The sequence below is a fragment of the Cervus elaphus genome, chromosome 5, assembly GCF_910594005.1.
Source record: "Cervus elaphus chromosome 5, mCerEla1.1, whole genome shotgun sequence".
Classification (NCBI taxonomy): domain Eukaryota; kingdom Metazoa; phylum Chordata; class Mammalia; order Artiodactyla; family Cervidae; genus Cervus; species Cervus elaphus.
In genome coordinates, this window is record NC_057819.1 from 95,492,046 (window position 1) to 95,510,184 (window position 18,139).

Here is an 18,139-nt window from a genome sequence, read left to right on the forward strand (position 1 = left end):
GCAGATCAGTGGTTAGAACCTGGTGCTTTCACTGCCAGGACATGGGTTAGATCCCTGGTTGGGGAACTAAGGTCCCACAAGCCAAAAGGCACGGTCAAAAATAAATAAAATATGAATAAAAAAGGATTAAGAAATTAAATGGAAAGATAATCTTGAAGGTGATATATTAATAAAGACTCACTGTTACAAGTGAAAAAGAAATTAGTTCATACTCACTAAAGCAAATCTGGGAGTTTTTAGAGTTGTGTAACTGAATGGTCCGGGGGTGGGGGGTGGAGTTATTGCTTCAGGTAGAGCTTGATCCAGATATTTAAATGATGGTAGAAATCTCTCTCCGTATTTTGAATCCTTTTTTTTTCTGTCTTGGCTTCACGCTCAGGGAAGTTATCTTATATCAACCTGGACTAACGATGTTAGCACATAGTGCATCTCAGCCAAAAGTTCCAGCAGAAGGCAAGGTGTGGAGGCTCTGCCCAAGTCACAGGGACATCTCAAGGAAAAAGGATACTGTGTTCTGATTGGCTAGCCCTGAGTCACATGCCCAATGAGAGGAGAGGGACAGAGGAGCTAGGCAGGCAAAAATAGCAGGTGTTGGACACAGGCGCTATAACAGAAAACAAACATATGTATGGGCTTGAGTTCAGGCCCTGTTACCAACCAGCTAGGTAATCCTAAGTAAGCCATCTTGGTTTTCCCACCTGAAAAATAGGATGGTGACTTTCCTGGTGGCACAATGGTGAAGAATCTGCCTGCCATTTCAGGGGACATGTGTTCCATCCCTGGTCCGGGAAGATCCCACATGCTGCAGGGCAACTAAGCCCATGTGCCACAACTACTGAGCCTGAACTCTAGGGCCCACAGGTTACAACTACTGAAGCACACGCACCTAGAATATGTGCTCCCCAAAAAGGGAAACCCGAACACCACCACTAGAGAGTAGCCTCCCCTCACTGCAACTAGAGGAGGCCTGTAAGCAGCAACAAAGACTCAGTGCAGCCAGAAATTAAATATATATATATATATATATATATATATATATTTATGTATATAGGATGTGTCTCTATTGTGTGGGGTTAAATGAGAGAAGGTATCAAAGGTGCCTCACGTGGAAGGCTCATGACACATGTTCAGCCTAGGATGGTGTGACTTTCGTTAATGATTCTGAACAAATACTGCACTTCAGTGAAGGAGCAGCTCTTTAGAGAATAACTTCCCTTGTGTAATCACCTGCAGAGTGAGGGCTCCTAACCTTCAGCAGAACAAATCCAGATTTTACATATAACAAGGCTTTGACAACTCAGTTATGGATATTTTCTGTTTGATTTTCTTGTTAACTCAGGATAAATTTAGCTAAAAGCTTCTTTTGGGTTCAACCCTTGGCATTTGAGAATCACTCTAAATTGTCTGAATCCTTTCTCTTGCTCTAAGTCCATTCTACTGAAGATGTTTGTTTTGCTTTTTCAGAGTAGAGGATATAGGGCTTTGTAGATTAAAGAGTTAGTGCTAAGAGATCTTCTCACAGCAAAGCTTCCATGAGCCAGCATCACATTATAAACCAGGACACCTCTGGAGCCAAGAAAAGTGACTCAAAGTCGCCATATTCACAAAAGACTGATGATCTTATTTACATAGCAGTTTATTAATTTTTGATCAGGATAGTGTTCTGAGACCATAAAATATCAATGCTTCCCATCCAGGAAATCCTCTCCCCTATGCCAAAGGACAAAGAATTTATCTGCCAGTAGTTCAGTGGGCATGGAGTCAATCTTTGTGATCATGTTATCTCCCCTGCCAGGTAAGCACGGAGTCAGTCTTAAGGACCACTTCATTGGGCCATGGTGAGGCCTGCTAGAGCACCGCCATGGCAACCTAACTCATTGTACCAAATTTAGCATCTGCCAACCTCCACCATGGCAACCCAACTCATTTTACCAAATTTAGCATCTGCAAACCTCTGCATTTTTTAGCTTCTCTTTTCTAGGCTCTCAACTGACTATGCCTCTTTGATTCACATCATTTATATCTGGTCCACAACATATATAACACCAGTTGATGAGATGTTCACTTACTCAATTATAATCACAGTCCAGTCCCGCCCTCCTAAAGTTTCACTGGGTCACCATGATGGAAAATTGTGTATGATCCCAAAATCTTCAGGTATCCACTTACATCCTGCTCCTCTCCCCACCCCAGGTAGCTCAATCACTTGCTGTGTTTTAAGAGTTAATCCATAGGAATAGCCATTTTTCACCTCATATTTCCCTCTATGATGGTTTTTCCTCTCTTCATCTTGGGCACCCTTCACAGATACTACCAAGTTTCCCCGAGAGGGGAACTCACTTGAACCGTGAATTCATGACAGCAACTAAAGAAAAGGTGTAAGGATTGGAATGATCCAGTATTGACATCAACACATAGTTTGTGAACAGATTCCTCCCATCGTTTGTCACATTTTTCTTTGAAAGCTCAAGGCAATGTTTTTGTTAATCAAGGCATTTGGTTAAAATAACAATTGAGTTTTAAAGATACTACTTTATTAAGTCTTGGGACTTCCCTTGTGGTTCAGTGGTTAAGACTCCACTCTCTCAGTGCAGAGAGCACAGGTTTGATCCCTAGTCAGGGAACTAAGATCCTGCATGCCAAATGGCATGACCAAGAAAAAAAAAAAAAAAAAAAAGAAGTCTCTATCTCAATTTCTACACCTTTGCAACTCTGGTTTTAGTCTGACTACATTCAAACCCTCTGCTCTTATTTTCTGCCTGTGCTTACTTCCAACTGTTGCAGTTTCACCTTGTCTCTTTTTGTCATTTTCCCCCTTTGTGCCTTGGTTCTAATGACTCTTTGATGGGGATATCTCACAATCCCTCTCTCTCTCTGTCCCTCTCTCTGTTTTTTCCTCTCTATCTATACGTTCCCTCTTTTTCCTAGCTTTTTCTTTGAATGTTTATTTCATCGTTCTGCCCCCACTTCCCCTTTTTTTCTTATTCTCTTCGGTCCCTTTGCTTATTTTTCTGTGTCATTTCACATTTCTTATTCTTACTTCTCATCGTCCTACCAGTCTCTGCCTCGCAGTTCTTGTCTCTGTGTTGTGCACTGCAGCTGTTTGTGCTTTGTCTTTCTGCCAGTCTCCAACTCAACATATTGCATGCTTTTTCTGTCAATGAATCTTTCCATTGACTGCCTCCTCTACCTTCTGTTCTGCTTCTCAGGTTCCCTGACTAATCTTCATCTCTCTCTCTCTTTTTTTGGTCACACCATGCAGCATTTGGGATCTTTGTTCCCCAACCAGGGATCGAACTCATGCCCCCTGCATTGAAGTGCAGAATCTTAAACCACTGGACCACCAGGGAAGTCCCCCGCTGGTCTCTATTACCACCTCTTTCCTCTCACTCTGCTAATCTGTCAGCCACTACCACCTCTCTCCCCCGGATCTGGTGGTTCCTCCTTGTCACTCGCTCACTTTATTTCACCATCCAGACTATCTGTATCTTCCACCATTGGGGTCCCTTCCCATCAGCCTTTATTTCTATTTTGCTTGTTTCCTTTATGACCATTTAACCAATTCTATGATTTTGGTTCTTCTCAGCATCTATAACAGATTTTCTCGAAATTTCTGCCAAGGATTGTGTCTTGTCCTCTCTCTGTCTCTTCTATGCAACAAATCTTTTCCTAGCTGTCCTTCCATCTGCCTATGTCTGTTTCTTTCATTCCCTTTGTCTCTCTCTAGCTCAGCTTTTTGCTTTTATCTTTCTCTTGCTTTTGTCTCCTGTATCTTTTCTGTGGATAATTAAGGGTTATCTATTTCTTTCCCATTGTTTAGTGGAATTGCAACCTTCATCTGCTTATACTTCATACAACCTGGATGTTCTGCCTGCAGAGGGAGGTGTCTTGTGCAATAGAAAAAAAAAAAAAAAAAGAAAATGAAGTAAAAGCAGCAGAGGAGAAAGGAGAGCTTGCAAATTAATCCCAGAAGAGAGTCAGATATTCCTTAATGCTTCTGCATCCAAGTGGGAGCCTCACCTCATTTGCTTCTGCCTCTGACCTCATTCTTACATGAAAGCCTGAGCTTGGGAAGATCCTATACGGGGCACCCAGAATGGGTGGTGGAGTTCCTGCTATGGCTCTAGACTTTAGTATAGTCTGGAGAAGACAGACCTAGACAGGTGCTCATTCCTCTAATAAATCTCAGAATTCCTCTAAGAATCTGCATTTTCTTTGAAAAGGTCCAAAGACACCAAAAAAAAAAGGTAAAAGGAGGATGCTGGACACAGTCAGACTAGGTTGAAACACAAACAGAATAATGTGGTTTTGAGAACCAGAAACATCACCAGTTTCTTGTCTCTTGGCAACTGTTATGTCCATCCCTACTGGTTACACAGAGCACCTGTTGTACCCTCCTCCCTCTGCCATAATTTGGTCATGGATGAGGTCACTCTTCTCTCTGATCTTCACCCCTTCTGACCAGATCTCTTTCTGATCCTAGAAGGACTTCCACTTTCCTCATCTGTTCCTGTGCTAAAGCCGAGTCTCTGTTCCCATTGGCAGTTTCATCCAGCTTCATGCCTCCCACTACCCTTTATTGGTAGCACAGACTGTACCTCTGGAATTAATTTGCTGAAAAGGGCAGTTGTCTGATGATGGGATTCAGTGAACAGTAGCCCAGGTTCCCACCCATCCATGAATATTAGCATTTCTCCTCAGATCCTAGGAATGCAGGAGTTAGCTGGAAGAGGAACTGAGATACTGAAAACCCAGGCCAGGCCTTGTCCCTGGGGGACAGTACACTGAAGACCAGCGTCTCCTGGTCTTGGTCTTTCCTCCCCCAGGCCTGGCAGAGGAGGAGCCTGAGGCTCAGTCTTTCAGGCTGAGAGTGGAATCATCCCTGGTGATGGACTCACCATCACAATCCGTCCTGGTGCCCCTGGTTTCCTTGTTTCCAAGGATGCGTGGGCAGGGCCGAGATCGCAAAACATCACTGACCAAAATGTGGACGCCCAAATTGATGCTCATGACACCCACAGTGGCCAGTCCAGTTCCACCAAGGATGACCAGAGCAAGAGGGATCTGGTGGCTTTGCTGGAACAGCCACAGGCTCATCCATCCCAGTGGCACCAGGCGGAAGAGGGCCAGGGTGGCCAGGGTGGCCCAGCTGGTCACGCTGAAGACCAGGGATGGGGCCTGGCGAGAGAGCAGCAGCAGCTGTCGTAGGTGTAGGCAGGTGGAGTTGAGCTCCAGGAGCAGAGACACCACAGAGAAGCCCACGTAGTGGCCGGACAGAACGGCGGTGCTGAGGCAGCTCACTACCTGGGGAGCCGAGGTCAGAGGTCAGAGGACCTTCCATGACTGACCACCCATGAGATCCCAACATGATCAGGTCCCAACATCCCAGTCCTCGAGAAGGGTTCCCAAGCATTTTGTGGCACTTCCCACACAGCCCCCAACAAAGCCAACCTTATGTTTGTTTACCCTTATGTTAGGAGCCTGAATGGCCTTGAACAACCCTTCCATAGAATTGAATTGGAGCAGCTTTGGCCCCAGGCTGTCTGCCCCCAACTAGTTGCATTCCTATGCTTTCACACCCCATCCCCACTCCCAGTACTGGGACTCCCCCTTCTTATTAAAGCTCCATAGTCAATGTTTCTACAATAGACTGGACACCTGTGGGAATCCAGTCTCCTTGGGCAGTGCTGACTCCAGCTTTGGCCAGCAGTAATCCCCTCCCCCCAGTTCAGCCCAAGGTTGGGAGGATCAAGCGCCAGCAGGGGTCAGAAACTCTGGGGGAAGTCACAGGACAGAAAGCTGATGAGAGACTAGGAACCCCCAGGCTGGGCATGCCTCCTTCCCTGTCTCGCCGCTTGCCAAGTCTCACCACCACATGGTGACAAAGAAGTTCCCAGGCCTGGCCCAAGGTCTGGTTCCAGAACAAGTCAGTCCCGTCTGCCAGGAAATAACCTGTGGGCAAGGAGGGGAGGTTGGCGTTAGGCCTCCCCCAAGCCAGTGTCCAGTCTTGAAAAGAATCTCCACCCGCTCCTTTCTCTGCTCTTTAGTTTCCTCTCAGTAAAGCTGCCAGAAACATTTTACTCCATCAAGAAATGGAAGAGGGAAGGAGACCTGGAATGACTTCTGGAAGTTTGTCCCCTGCCCCAAACTGTTAGGGGAAGCACACTGATTGAAACCACCCACCCTGGCCAGGCACCATAGTAACCATCTGCATGAGTTGTTTTAGGACAGGAGGTCCTGGTAAGGAACAGGGAACTAATAAGCCTCCACCAACCAGAAGAGTTTGGGAAAGGTCAAAAGGAGACACCACCTGTCCAACCACCTCCCAGAATCCTCTCTGGCATCCATCTTAGCCGAACAAGGCGTGCACCACCAGGAAGGACTCTGAGTCAGAATGATTGGCTAAGGACAACCTAGAAACGAATCCCATCAACATAAAACCCATGTGACAAGAGCAGTTCTCCTGGGTTCCCTTAACCTACTGCTCTCCACCCGGGTGCCCTTTCCCAATAAAATCTCTTGCTTTGTCAGCAGCACATGTGTCTCCTCGGACAATTCATTTCCCGAGTGTTAGACAAGAGCCTAGTTTCGGGCCCTGGAAGGGCTCCCCTTTCCTGCAACAAAACTGGTCCAGCTTTCCCTGAAGACTCACCCACAGAGACAGCCACCAGCACCAGAGCCCAGGGAGGGTGGCCATGAATCGGGTCGGCGGACATCTGAGGGTACAGCGACAGCCTGGAGGAGATGGGGGAGCCATGGTCAGCGTCTGTGTAGACACGGATGGACAGCACCCAGTCATCCACAACCCCACCCCAGCCTCAGACTCTTCGCGATCTCGCAAGGATTCTAAAGAAGCCCCCGGGTCTTTTAATCCCAGCCAACCGCCCCCCTCCCTCGCCCTCGCCACGGTGCCTCCGAAACCTCTTAGGCCCCGCACCCGAGCAGCGCCCCGGCCCCCGTAAGCAGGCTGTGGACCAGGGAGACACAAGTGTTCCGCCACTTCCAACGGTCCTGGGCGGCAGATCGCGGCGTGGGCAGTAGCTGCAGCCCCCAGTGCAGCCCCCGGAAGGCAGCGAAGGAGGCGCCGGTGACGAGGAGCCCAGAGGGCGCCATGGCCTGGCGGGCGGGCTAGGTCCGGATCGGTCCCTGGGGCTCCCGGGCTCTCAGCCCCGACGCATCCAACACCCCGCTGCGGGGACTGCGAGCAGGATTCCCCGCAAGGCTGGGTGCCTAGATTCCCCCGCCCGCTCCGCCTTCGGAATCGGCTTTAACTTTTCCAGGTCTCGTCCACGCCCCCAACCCTGGGCAGGCTGGGCGGTGATTGGAGAAGCGGTGGGGCCACCGCCCCTTGAGGCACCGCCAGCGATCGCGTGCCGCTCTGGAGGGGGACGGAGGGTAGGGGACTTCCCGGGATCAGACCCGTAAACGGAGCTTAGGGAGGCTTTCTGGATGTCGACAGGGGTCTTCCCAACCTCTCTGGTGTCCCCATATCCCCGCAAATCCGGAAATGGCTTGTTAATCTCACCTGACACTCTCAGAGGCCCAGCCATATGAATCTTCACCTATTTCACCTGCTCTCACCTCTCACCTGCTGGCCCTCCTGCCCGTCCCACCCACTTAGCCCTTAAGTTAGAGGCCAGGGCAAACTCACTCCTACGGGCATAAACCTCGCCATCGCTCTGCCCCGTGCCCCACCCCGGTCTCGGTTGTGGAGCGGAGGGGCACCTCACTTCCTTCCAGCCACCTTCCTTCCCGAGGTTTCCAGACCTTGAACACATTTCAGCAACCCCATGTAAACTCCAGGAGTCCTGCCCTTTGACATGGTACCTCTCATAGGGAACAACTCCCTTTCTCTAAGAGCGACCCACCAGAGTCCCTCCCCTAACCTCTTCGGAGGACCCTTATCATCAAGAAGGGAACCATTCAGCCAGCCCCACAGACTTGAAAAGCAGCTCCCCGCGCCCCTCCCCCCCCAGGGCTTGGTACCCATTAGAGGAGGAGTGAGTATCTCTGCCAATCTGAGGAGGCAAGGAGAGGTCACACAGGGTCACCTCAAGACTGGGGCAGAGTCAAAGGGAAAAAGCCCCATCTTGCTTTCAGAAGCAGGACTGTCAGGATTATACAGAAGCTTTCAACTTTGGGGGCGGGGAGCTTTTCCTCTCCTGAAGAATGACAGGTTCTTCCTGTTTTCCATTTTACTCCATCCACTCTACACCTCTTTAGGTGGCTGCCACCAAGTCAGAGCAATAGCTGTTCCCTGTACAAGGAGTGGATTCCAGCTACTCCCAAAGAATAAAATTCATAAAGCAATAGGTGCTCCCACAAATGTTCTCACAACTCCCCTCCTCCACCAAAACCCCATTAAATGAACGGGGTTGGGGGGATCCCTTCATTCTTCCACACCAACCGCTCCAGAAGTTTAAAAAATTACACTGATTCTTTTAAATCTTATTTATTATATGAAAGCCATACATGATTAATGTAGAAAATCTGGCAACTACAGAAAACCAAACAGGAAAATTACAACGACTTTATTCCATCATCCTAAGATAACCATTATTATTAACAATTTGTCTGCAGTCTTTTTAAACTCTTATAAGTATACGCCCATATCTAAAAAAGCAAAATTGAGATCACATAATACACACCATTTTATAACCTTTTTAATATTCAGAGAGCATTTTTCTTTCCAGTCAAATGCTCTCCTACATGACTTTTAATGGCTGTGCAGTGTTCCACCATCTGGGTGGATACATAATAATTTACTCAAGCAACCCCCTCTTGCAAATTTTCATTACAGCAGAAAAAGAAATGAATTCCCAACCGGACAGTTGGTTCTCAATTTTTCCTACTGCATTGCTGGGATGAACATCTTATAACTAATCTTTAATTATATTCTTAGGATACATTCCCAAATGTAGAATTACTAGATCAAAGGCCATGAAACTTTTAGGATGTTTGGCACACATTACCAAACTGACATCAGTAAGACTACCCATTTGTATACCTGTGTGCAACGTATGAGAGTGTTAGTACTCCTTTGTCAATAACTGGCTCTTATTTTTTCTCTTCTAGTTTGCTACAGGAAAAATGCTTCCAGCTATAGCAGCCTTTCTTTAATTACTAAAAAAGCACACCTTTCCCCATGGTTTTATCTATCGGGATTTCTTTCATGAATTTTCTGCATGTGTCCTTTCACAGCTGGCTCTTGCTCCTCTAGGGTGCTTATAGACAAATTACATGGTGAGGAGAGGTGGAAGCAGGAGGATGAAGCGAAGTACACTTCCACATGGTCCCACATCTCTGAGGGAGGCAGAAAGACTGGCGAGCAATGGAGAATGAAGTAGACGGCTGGAAGCTTGTCCTCGATGGAGGGTGGCTGTCCTCCCTCCTCCTGGGGGTGCTCCTGGCCCCTATGGGCCCCCCTCTGCAGGATGTCCAGACAGGGCCCTATGCGCTCCAGGCCTGGTCCTTCACTGGTCTTCTGTCTGCCTCTGTGTTTCCAGGCTTTTTTTCCTCATTTCTGCTCCATGATGGGTGAGGATGGCAGAGCCATGTACCCAAGGCTGGATGAAGACACTGTGACCCGTGAAGCGAGGAGGGGAAGAAAGGATGGAAGCAATGTCCAGGGACAGAGCAACCTTTGTTGCAGCCTGTGAGTGGACTCAAGTCTACCCACCCTCCTCTATTGCAGTCCACTCACATCCAGCTCAGGCTGCAGAGGGTGGGTTCAATGAGCTACTCTCTCCTAAAACTGTTCCTCAAAAGTGGAGAACAGGACCCAGTTACCTGCACAACTCCTGCTCCCAAACAGAAAAAACAGCTTCCAATAACCCCTGAACTTGATTACCTTCAGGCAGAGAGACTGGGCCAAGGCTGAACCACACCAGAACATGAGCCCAAGGGTGAGATTAGATCAGGAGCTGGGGGTGGCAGGTTTATTCTGTCTGATGCCCCTAAAGCGGTCACATCTCATAACCCATCTCTTCTGGTTGCTGGAGAGGAGAATTTCCTGCCTGCACAGGCCTGAGCTGAATCTCACACCCTATCCTTGAAGAGTAAGTGGGGGAAGTCAGCAGTGGTAGCTGAAAACCCATCAGGGCTGTGGTCCTGCTCTGGGAGGCAGGGGAAGCCTGAGCCACCTTTGCTTGGTGGGAAGTCAATGCCAAGACTGAGTTCCCAGCAGCTCCTGGCATTGGTCTAACCCTAGTCCCTCCCCTCAACCTCCAGCCCCAGCTCCACGGGTTCTGGTCAGGGGTGGGGGAAGGGCAACAGCTTATGTGAAAAGCTGTTCTGTTCCCACCCACAGCAGAGGACAGCTCAGGCTCTGAGTCCACACAAGTGGGCTTCTGATTCCTTCATGCACGCTCAATTGTGTGATTCCCCATTTCACAGGTGGAGAAACTGAGAGAGGAGGCCTAAGGGTCCCATGTGGAGGTGAGTAGCCCTGAATTTAGAGTCTGGGCCAGACTAAGGAAATACAGGGAACAGGTAAGAGCAGGGGGATGACTACTCAGATGGGCAACTCAGTATGACCTTTTCCCTGAAGAAGAAACTTACTTTTTAACTTGGAAAGGCCAGTAGGAAGGAATGAGGGGCAAGGAAGGAAGGAGGATCAGGAAAGGGGATCCTTCCTGCATAAAGGGGAAGGCAGGGTTTTCTTTACTCCACTTCTTCCCACTGTCAAAGACCAACTAAACTTGGGTACTCAGAGCCCTCTATTCCTCAATTCAGCCAGGGTCTCTGATCTGAAACTTTCTCTCTTGCTGGGTCAATCTGGGGCAAGGTTCTCCAACTGAATAGGGTTCCCTTCCCCAAAAGGTATCATCACTCTCGCTGTTCAGACCTTCCCAGCCCCAGTTCTGTCACCTTCCAGAGGAGGGGGAAAGCAGCTCCTTCTCCTCTTCCTCCTCCTCGAAGCCAGGGGCAGAGGGCAACAGTTCTTCAACTGGCAGCTTTAGCTGGGTCAGGACATAAAGCTTGCCACTGAAGAACTACTGCGGCTCAGCCAGGTGAGGATGTGGGAGGCACAGGTTCCTAAAAGGGAAAGGAAAGAAAAATGGGAAAGACCTGAGCAAGGCCATGTCACAGGGACACTGTCCCACTGGCCATCAAAGTCCAGCTCCAGTGGATGTTCAAGCTTCTAATGAAGGGATTCTTGGCTCTGACCTGGGCCTCCAGTGAGGGACAAGAGGCAGCTCTGAACCTACTTCCTTGCTCCTCTTTCCAGAACTGAAAGCTGTAGAGACCTAAATGTGCTCTCACCCCATGTTGCCTTGGCTACTCACAGGGTAGCCTCCAGCCTCCTCAGCACTGAGAGGGCAGGATGTGGGAGCCTGGACACTCTCCACCAGTTACCCAGGTATTAGGTGAGAAGGCGTACCTCAGGTCCAGAAATGGGAAGGATCAGCGCAACTGACTCAGTCTCAGGGAATTCAGCAGGAAGAAGAGTTTTGGGGGAGGGCCTACATCTGGGGAAGAGTAAGGAAGGGAGGAGGTTTAGGGTTTCGAAGAAGGTCAGCAGAGGTTCCTGGGACTGTGAGGAGAGCAAAGGGGACCAGAGGCTGGAGGAAAGGGAGGTAGGGCAGAGTGGTTGGGCAGCTTCCCCAGGACTCTTAAATGCCAGGCATTCCGCTTGCGCATTCCGGGTACATCTGGTATGAATTCCAGGCTGTCTGCCGGCCCCTCCATGTCTGAACTTTGTTCCAAGTTCCAAGCCCCGCCCCCACAGTTCCAACGCATGAATCAGCAGGAAAAGCCGGGCCCTGCAGCATGGCCCAGGGAGGGGGCTGGGGGCGTGGCAGGCTTGAAGGCTGCGAGCTTGGGAGGGTGGGTCTGTGCTGACACTCTGTCGAAGGGCATGGTCCATGCCAGTCTGAGGGGCCAAGGCGGTCTTGCCTTTAGATATCTATGCTCAGAGGGTAAAGAGAGATTAGGGTGGGAGGTTTTCAAATTACAAAACCCTCTTGGGAGGTATGAACTTTGTGGCATCTTCCTTCTCTCAGGTGACCAGTTCAACTCCTTTCCACTCCTATCTGCCTGAGCAGGCTCTGTTCAGCCCATAGGACTCAGCTGCTGCTGAGAGTCTGTGCCAAGCAGGTGCCCTTGGCTGCAGGGAGGGGTGGGCCCAGGGCACTGACCCTCTGACCAGCTGCTCCATCAACCCTTTGGCACCCTGACAGCTCCTAGCTCAGTCTGACAGCCAGGATGACAGGCCAAATGAGTTGGAGGCTGGAACTAGGGCCGGAGAGAGGTGGGGGCAATAGCCTAGCCAGAGGCCACGGGGAGGGGCCAAGAGTTGGCCGAGAGGTGGGGAGAGAGGGAGCCCAGTGATGACTAACCCAGGCGCCCCACCCAGCCAGCCGGCTTCCCAGGCGGTCAGGGCCAGGCCTGGGCTAGGGGCCCCACTACCGGACAGGCTGGGGGGAGGTGCAGAGGTGACCTTCTCTCGGCCCAAGACGGCCAGTTAGGCTGGGGAGGGGGGAAGGTTAGAGTTTCCAGGCTCTCCTTCTGCCTGCTCCCCCCACCAACCCGCGGTGAAACCCTAACCTTTGGGTTGCATAAGGCCCCCGCACCGCCGCCCCCTACTCCTCTCCCCTCCCCCCTTACATAACATCCCCTGGAGGGAACGAGAGGAGGGGCTGGCCCGCCCAGAGACCCCTTCCCTGCCAGGGCGCTCAACTGGCCCTGACCCAGTGAGTGCCGGCACAGGCAAAGCACCTCCCCGCTACCCGCCCCGTCCAAATCCTCCTCAAGCTGGGAGGCCGGCTCCCGTATCCTCAGACCAGAGGGCGCCGAGGTTAGCCGCCCCCAGCCCTCTGGCCCCTCGTCTTCCTCCCAGCTACTCCGCAAAACCTTCCGCAAGATCACTGTCCCAGACTCCTTCTTTAAACCTCCTGACACTCTACTCCAGCCAGTCAAGGCCCCTCTCCCCCCGAGCGCCCCAACCCCCGCCGCCCCCTCACCCCTCCCCCGGAAGGGCAGGGTGTGGCCGTCAGGACCCTACTTTCCCCCATTACCCCGTTAGCACGGTTCCCTCCTGTGCTGCCGGGACCCCAGCTCACACCCACCTGGTGCTGGGTGGGGGGGTGCTGAGGGTAGGGGAGCAAATCAGTGCGTCCGATCCCCACGGCCGGCGGCGCTGTCTCTTCCCAGCGCCCAGCACACACCGGCTCCAGTCTCCGATCAGCTGGCGGCGTCGTGACGCACAAACTGCGATTGCACCGCCCAGGGCCAATCACCGCCCACTGCTGGGCAGCGTGACTACACCCGCTCGGGGGCGCCAGCGCTTCGCCTTGGTCCCGCCTCCCTGGCCGTCTTAGCTCTGATTGGCAAGGAGGCCACCCCTTTGCCGAGTGGAGTAGAGCTAAGCCACGCCCACCAACTCGAGAGCTGGCCAATAGGTAAAAAGGTGTGGCTTAGCCCTGCGTCTAGGCTACTAGCTCAGAGGGGCGGTACGTCAAACCCGAGTCCTAAAGAGCAGAAGGAAGTCGAGGCGTGTGTGTTTGCGATGCATACTGGTCAATGTAGTTCTCGGTCTGACACCTCGTTCCCAGAATCCAGCGCGCTCTGTGAGTTGGCATTTTTAAACTCATCTCTGAATCCATCCCGGCGAACTCCTTAAAGGGCTACAGCTCCTCCTTCTAGGAGCTGTGAGTGGTTCTTTTAGACAGCCCCCAAAAGGATTCACTGACCTCTTGCAGGAGGCGATGCTTCTCTCAGGAAGAGCAGGAGAGGCTGCAGGAGTGAGAACTGAAGGTGGAAATCAGCCCCAGGGCACACAGACTCTTCCTTTGAAATGAGGACTCCTAGGGGCTTTTGGAGGAGTGAGGACTGCCCACCTCGGCTGGCCTCAGCTTTCTCTTGGAAAGGTCTAATCCACTCCTCCTCCTGGAGGGTCTTCCTAATCAGAGAAAACTTCTGGTAGATGTCTTGCCCCAGTCACAGAGAGACAAAGCCTGTCAAGCAGCAGCTTCCCAACGAAAGATTTATAGCACAGCCTTCACCTGAGGGTAGAAGGAAGACTTGTGGTCAGAAACTAGGGGACGGGCCGGGCCAACGTGCAACTGGCCAGCAACCCCGTCCTCAGCACGATACCCCCATTCTGTCCCGCCCCCCAGAAGCTTTTCACTGACTCAGGCCTACTTAGGGAAGAGATTTCAGAGGTGGAGACCAATGAGGAGGCTGTTCCTTCCCCAGAGGCCAATCAGAGCATAGAGGGGCGGGGACATGGGCAAAATAATAATAATAATAATCTGAAAAGAACCCAATGACTTGGCAAAAGCTGCAGAACCGCTTCGTTAAAGGGGCAAGTGTGAGGTCCATCCCATCTCAATCACTCCCATCTCTCCACCACCATCAAAAAGGAACGTGTGGAGAGGGATCCATGACGTTTCCATAAGCTCCCAATTGTGGGTGAAGGTAACAGCCTGGAGTGTGAGGCAGTTCCTTCTGTGTGAAAGACGGGCTCCATCAAGGGATTGCTATGGCTCCCATGAGCTCCAGAATGCCGAACCTATGTTCATAACATTGTGCCTTTAAGGAAACTTCCTGCCTTCCACCCCGGTAACAGCTGATTGTTGGAAAGTGTGACCTCAGGGGACGAATCAGCTGTTACCACATCCTCCTCCAGTTCTGCCCTCCTCTATCCCCTTCTTCTCCGCCCTCGCCGCCCCCCCGCCCCCCGCCCATGGGTGGTGAGGAAAGGAAGATGAAACCCCAAATATGGGGGACCTGCTTGTACGTTCTTTCCTCTCCTCTCTCACTCCAAGACTGCCTCCCTCCCCCACCCTCCCCCATCTTCTCCCTCCCCCACCCTCCCCTTCTCCTTCCTCCCTCTTCTCCTTCCTCTCCTGCCCCCAGCCTGCTGGTTAGGTCTTCAGAGGCTCTGAGCGAGGAACGAGAGGCATTTCCTGTCGGCACAGTCAGCTCAGACCCGCCCTCCCCTGGTCTAGTTGGGAGGCCAGTACTGGGGAAGCCCAGAATGGTGGCTGCCTGGGTGTGTGGGTGCTCTAGGAATGGGTACTGGGGAAGGTCCCGTGAAGCTGCGGACCAAACCTGGAGGAGAGAAATGACTGTGGAAAGGAGCCTCCCCTGTGTCAGAACTCTGCTTCCCAGGCCAGCTCCCCACTACTCCCTCTCAGGTTCCTCCCCAGACAGGGTCCTGCTAAGGAGATCCTTCTGGCTTTGCCCATTACTCCATAGACATTTTTTACACTGCTCCATTTTTTATATTTTCACTTCCCCGTCCCCTCGCCCCCGCCAAAGGTGCTAATATGGAACCTCCCAGGGGCCGCAGGTGGAGCACAAAGGCCTCAGGAACCAGGGGCTTTGGCTAGGAAGTTCTGTGCTGGAAGACCCAGGTAAATATTTTGCCCAGCCCTGAGCTGGGAGTTGGGGTCACTCCAGGACAAGCTTAGTGTGACGTCCCAGGACTGACTTGGCAAGGCTGGGAGAAACTGAGCAGGGTCTTGGCCGAGCTTGGAAGAAAGAGAAATCTCACCAGCTGCCCCCATTTACCATTACGCTTAGCACAGAAGTCCTATTCCCTTCTTCTCACCCAAGACCCTTGGGATAGGCCCTTTCCTGTTTTGCTCTAACTTACCATATCCCCATCCTGCCACCCTGTAGGGCAAAAGCAACAGGCTTTGAGTCCAGGGTTTTCGATCACAGCACTATTGACATTTGGGGCTGGATAATTTCTTGTGGGAGCTGTCCTGTACACAGTAGCTTGTTTACTGGCATCCTCAGTTCACTAGGTGCCTTTAGCACATGGCCCCACCGTGCCCCCCACTTATGAAAATCAAAATCTTTTCTCCAGACATGACCAGATGTCCCCTGGGGGCCAAAATCACCCACCATTTAGAACCACTAAGTTAGACAAACTTGGGTTCAAATTCCAACTCTTACCACCTGTAAGCTTGATGAAGATACACTTCACATCTCTGAGCCTCAATTTCCTCATGTACAAAATTGAATGAATAATAAAATCATGGCTTATTGTAGGGTTTTAGAAAGGAATATGTTTGGAAACACCTAGCACAATACCTTACTCAGAGCTGGTGCACTAGACATTAGCTTCCTTCACTTTTCGCCTTGTCACACTGGCAAGAGCTGAGCTCCATCAGCATGGGCTGACTGTTCGGACTGCTGCAGGCTCCCTCCCTGACCATCCAAGCCATGACCTCCAAGAAACTCAATATGGGGTTTGGTGAAGGAGAGTCTCTGACTTGGTGCCAGATCCCCCAAAGCCCAAGGGTACTTGGGCTGGGATTCAGGGAGCATTTGGAAACAGGGTTATTACAGGACACTGTATTTCAAAATGTGGCCTGCAGATTGCCTGCATCAGAAATACCTAGTGCTTGTTAAAAACTTAAGATTCCAGAGGTCTCAATCAGAAGTACATCATAACATTTGAAAAACCATGGTCTTAGGGTATGAATTGGGGAAGGTGTCATTACCCCAGAATTTTAGAACACCAGTGCCAAGTATTGCAAAGACATCTCAATATAAGGGATGGAAAGAACTCTTAAGAGATAAGGTTAGTTACACTCAAGGTCATTGGTGCATTACAAGCTAAAACCACTAGAGGGCAGGGCACACACAAACTTGCAGAAAGAAAAAGGAATGCCTTCTCAGTCTAGGTAAACTGAAACCAGAGCAAAGAAGACTGCAAAATTGCAGGAGTCATAAGCGACGTGGGTTCGATCCCTGGGTTGGGAAGATCCCCTGGAAAAGGGAATGGCTACCCACTCCAGTATTCTTGCCTGGAGAATCCTGTGGACAGAGGAGCCTGGAGGGCTACAGTCCACGGGGTCACCAAGAGTTGGACACGACTGAAGCGACTTATCACGCAGCACACAAGAAGCAGGCACTACCTCCAGACCCTCCTCTGGTCTTAGGTACTCAGACCAATGTTGGGGATACAAGATTGTTAAGAACACGTAATTTCCCAGATGAAAAAAAACAATACTGCACGATGGTTGCTAAAGGGAAAACAGTGGGGGAGGGACAAATTAGGCGCTTGGGATTAACACACACACACTACTATATATAAAACAGATAACCAACAGAGACCTACCACACAGCGCATGGAACTCTACTCAGTATTCTGTAATAATTTATATGAAAAGTATCTGAAAAAGAATGAATATATGTGTATGTATAACCCAATCACTTTGCTGTACACTTGAAACTAACACAACACTGCAAGTTAACTATTCTCCAATAAAATTAAAAAAAACAAGACAAGGGACTTCCCTGGAGACCTAGTGGTTAACTCTCTGTGCTTCTACTGCAGGGAGCACAGGTTCCATCCCTGGTTGGGGAACTGATATCCCACATGCCACAGGGCATGGCCAAAATGTTTTTTTTTTAATTAAAAACAAAATAGTGCTTGGCCAAGGAGTACAAAGAACATTGGTTTTAGAATGAGCCAGGCCTAGATTTGAATCCTGGTTCTACCACTTCCTAGCTACGGGACCTAAGCAAATCACTTAAAGTAGTCAGCTTCCTCATCCTAAAACGGATCTAATACTATCTTCTTAAAAACGGTTGTGGTGAGAATTTAAAGTATGCAAACTGCTTAGCAAGATGCCTGGCTCCTGATCAGTGCTCTGTAAATGGTGGCTGTAAGTTATTACTGCTCAAGGTCATGTGACCAAGCACATCAGCGGTTCTAGCTGCCTTTTTCAAGGATACAGATGAAATCAAACTATGGCTGAGCCATTCTTGTCTCCTCTCTAATTAGGACTTTATTTTTTTCTTAAGTGCCTTTATGGAGCTCCCACACCTCCACACCAGACTCCTACATGAGGCAAACTCTCTTTCTAGGAGTGGGACTGGAAAAATAGATACTGGTGTCTCCCTGAAGACAATGGCCTGTCAATCCTGCAAATGAGTCAGAACCGAGACCTCTTGAAGGAATCCTGTAGTTCTGGCGCCAGCTCCCTGGTTTCTGCTCCCTTCCGTGGTGCACCTTCCCCCCAGCCACTGTGGCATCTGCAAGGCTCTGACAACAGCAAGCAGGCTCTGTCATACAGCAGGGGCAGATCTTCAACAGGAGGTCTTGGGGGAACATTTCCATCCAGGCTTTTCAGCCTGGGCAACTTCTCTCCCCAAAATTGCCCAGAATTTTTAT

At 50.4% G+C, this 18,139-nt stretch overlaps 1 protein-coding gene and 1 long non-coding RNA gene across 2 annotated transcripts; both read right to left on the reverse strand.

The window, feature by feature from the left end:
- Positions 1-1,618: 1,618 nt before the first annotated feature.
- On the reverse strand, positions 1,619-7,273 carry TLCD2 (TLC domain containing 2). Its single transcript, XM_043903350.1, has 4 exons — positions 6,938-7,273; positions 6,653-6,735; positions 5,870-5,952; positions 1,619-5,304 (listed from the first exon to the last, which is right to left on the reverse strand). The coding sequence occupies exons 1-4, from the start codon at positions 7,111-7,113 to the stop codon at positions 4,852-4,854; spliced, it is 795 nt and encodes a 264-aa protein (XP_043759285.1). The 5' UTR covers positions 7,114-7,273; the 3' UTR covers positions 1,619-4,851.
- Positions 7,274-8,436: 1,163 nt separating this feature from the next.
- Positions 8,437-14,125, reverse strand: LOC122694516. The gene is made up of 2 exons (XR_006341198.1): positions 13,071-14,125; positions 8,437-11,037 (listed from the first exon to the last, which is right to left on the reverse strand). It is a non-coding gene; the product is annotated as an uncharacterized LOC122694516 (long non-coding RNA).
- Positions 14,126-18,139: the final 4,014 nt, after the last annotated feature.